Source organism: Salarias fasciatus, unplaced genomic scaffold, assembly GCF_902148845.1.
Source record: "Salarias fasciatus unplaced genomic scaffold, fSalaFa1.1, whole genome shotgun sequence".
Classification (NCBI taxonomy): Eukaryota; Metazoa; Chordata; class Actinopteri; order Blenniiformes; family Blenniidae; genus Salarias; species Salarias fasciatus.
The window spans coordinates 1-2,500 of NW_021941312.1; the positions used below are offsets into that span (position 1 = coordinate 1).

At 60.2% G+C, this 2,500-nt stretch overlaps 1 protein-coding gene across 1 annotated transcript in view; it reads left to right on the forward strand.

The window, feature by feature from the left end:
• Positions 1-466: 466 nt before the first annotated feature.
• exoc7 (exocyst complex component 7) overlaps positions 467-2,500 on the forward strand; it is a gene marked incomplete at its 5' end in the record, with an annotated part of 15,857 nt that continues 13,823 nt past the window's right edge. Inside the window, 3 exons of the mRNA XM_030087013.1 lie at positions 467-607; positions 728-950; positions 2,102-2,269. Coding sequence (XP_029942873.1) covers positions 467-607; positions 728-950; positions 2,102-2,269 — 532 coding nt within the window. The remainder of the gene's footprint in view (positions 608-727; positions 951-2,101; positions 2,270-2,500) is intronic.

Sequence of the window (2,500 nt, forward strand, 5' to 3'; positions counted from 1 at the left end):
GCCGGGCCAGACACGGCGACCGGCGACTCCCGTCCCCCGGCGAGCGAGTCCCAGCTGCGTCCGTCTGGACGGAGACTCGTGGCCCGGCAGCGAGGACCAGTCGCTGCAGGAGCAGCGTCGTTCCTGCTGCTGTTTCTCTTTGAACGAGACGTCTGTCTCCTCTTGGCGTGGTCTGAACCGACTGACCCGACTCTTTCAGGTTTAGTGTCGTGCTCTTATGTTTTCTTAGCGCTCTGAGCAGGGCTTCATACGGGCAGCGGACTGATATTTAATGACTTTTATCTATTTTTTATTTAGTTTTGTGCTTCAGCCACGATCAGTGAGCCGCTGGCAGTGCCTGTCCATGTCCGTCTATGTCTGCTGTTAATCCTCCTTCTGTTTGTGTTTTTCCATGTGTGGGTTAATGTTGAGACTCATCCCGACTGCAAAATTAATCTACCTGCGGGTGTCAATAAAGTTACCTTGAACCTTGAACCTTGAACCTTGGGTGTGTCCTCTCAGACCGACCGGCCGGCTGGACGAGTACCTGACCTGCATCGCCAAGATCCAGAAGGCGGTGGAGTACTTCCAGGACAACAACCCCGACAGTCCTGAGCTCAACACAGTGGTACACACACACACACACACACACACACACACACACACACACTCTCTGTCTCTGGACCGCTGATGTCTTGAGGACGGTCCTGCGTCCAGCTGAAGCGGGTCTGGTTCTGGTCTCCTGCAGAAGGCTCGCTTCGAGAAGGGGAAGGAGCTGCTGGAGGCGGAGTTCCGCGGCCTGCTGACCCGCTACAGCCGGCCCGTCCCGCCCGTCCTCATCCTGGACGCCATCAGCCTGGACGAGGACCTGGAGCTGCAGGAGGACGTGGTCCTGGAGCACCTCCCCGAGGCCGTCCTGCAGGACGTGTCCTGCATCTCCAGCTGGCTGGTGGAGTACGGACGCAACCAGGGTACCTTCCTCCTCCTCTTCCTCCTCCTCCTCCTCCTCCTCCTCCTCCTCCTCCTCCTCCTCCTTCCTCCTCCTCCTCCTCCTCCTCCTCCTCCTCTTCCTCCTCCTCCTCCTCCTCCTCCTCCTCCTCCTCTTCCTCCTCTTCCTCCTCCTCCTCCTCCTCCTCCTCCTCTTCCTCCTCCTCTTCCTCCTCCTCCTCCTCCTCCTCCTCCTCCTCCTCCTCCTCCTCCTCCTCTTCCTCCTCCTCCTCCTCCTCCTCCTCCTCCTCCTCCTCCTCTTCCTCCTCCTCCTCCTCCTCCTCTTCCTCCTCCTCCTCTTCCTCCTCCTCCTCCTCTTCCTCCTCCTCTTCCTCCTCCTCTTCCTCCTCCTCCTCCTCTTCCTCCTCCTCCTCCTCCTCCTCCTCCTCCTCCTCTTCCTCCTCCTCCTCCTCCTCCTCCTCTTCCTCCTCCTCCTCCTCCTCCTCCTCTTCCTCCTCCTCTTCCTCCTCCTCCTCCTCCTCCTCCTCCTCCTCCTCCTCCTCCTCTTCCTCCTCCTCCTCCTCCTCCTCCTCCTCCTCCTCCTCTTCCTCCTCCTCCTCTTCCTCCTCCTCCTCCTCTTCCTCCTCCTCTTCCTCCTCCTCTTCCTCCTCCTCTTCCTCCTCCTCCTCCTCCTCTTCCTCCTCCTCTTCCTCCTCCTCCTCCTCCTCCTCCTCCTCCTCTTCCTCCTCCTCTTCCTCCTCCTCTTCCTCCTCCTCCTCCTCCTCTTCCTCCTCCTCTTCCTCCTCCTCCTCCTCTTCCTCCTCCTCCTCCTCCTCCTCCTCCTCCTCCTCTTCCTCCTCCTCTTCCTCCTCCTCTTCCTCCTCCTCCTCCTCCTCTTCCTCCTCCTCTTCCTCCTCCTCCTCCTCCTCCTCCTCCTCTTCCTCCTCCTCCTCCTCTTCCTCCTCCTCCTCCTCCTCCTCCTCCTCCTCCTCCTCTTCCTCCTCCTCCTCCTCCTCCTCTTCCTCCTCTTCCTCCTCCTCTTCCTCCTCCTCCTGGAGTTATTCAGAATTGAATCCAGAACAGTAAACTATCAAAGTCTTAAACTGTGTTTCCATAAATAAACAGTAAAATATTTGTCTCTGTCCCCCTGTCCCCCCGTCCCCCTCTGTCTCCTCCGTCCCCCGCCCCCCTGCAGACTTCATGACGGTCTACTTCCAGATCCGGTCCAGCCAGCTGGACCGCTCTCTGCGGGGTCTGAAGGACCACTTCAGGAAGAGCAGCGCCTCGTCGGCCGTGCTCTACTCCCCCGCCGTGCAGACCAAGCGCAAGGACACGCCCACCAAGAAGATCCCCAAGAGACCAGGTCAGAGGCCGCGACCCGCTGACCCCTGACGCCCTGTGACCCCGCAGCACAGCCCGTGACCCCAGACATCCTGTGACCCCCCAGTTACCCCGTGACCCTGTGACCCCCCTTAGATCCTGTGACCCCCCAGTGACCCTGCGACCTCTCAGTGACCCTGTGACGCCCCAGTGACCCTCTGACCCCCCTTAGATCCTGTGACCCCCCCAGTGACCCCGTGACCCCCCCACAGCT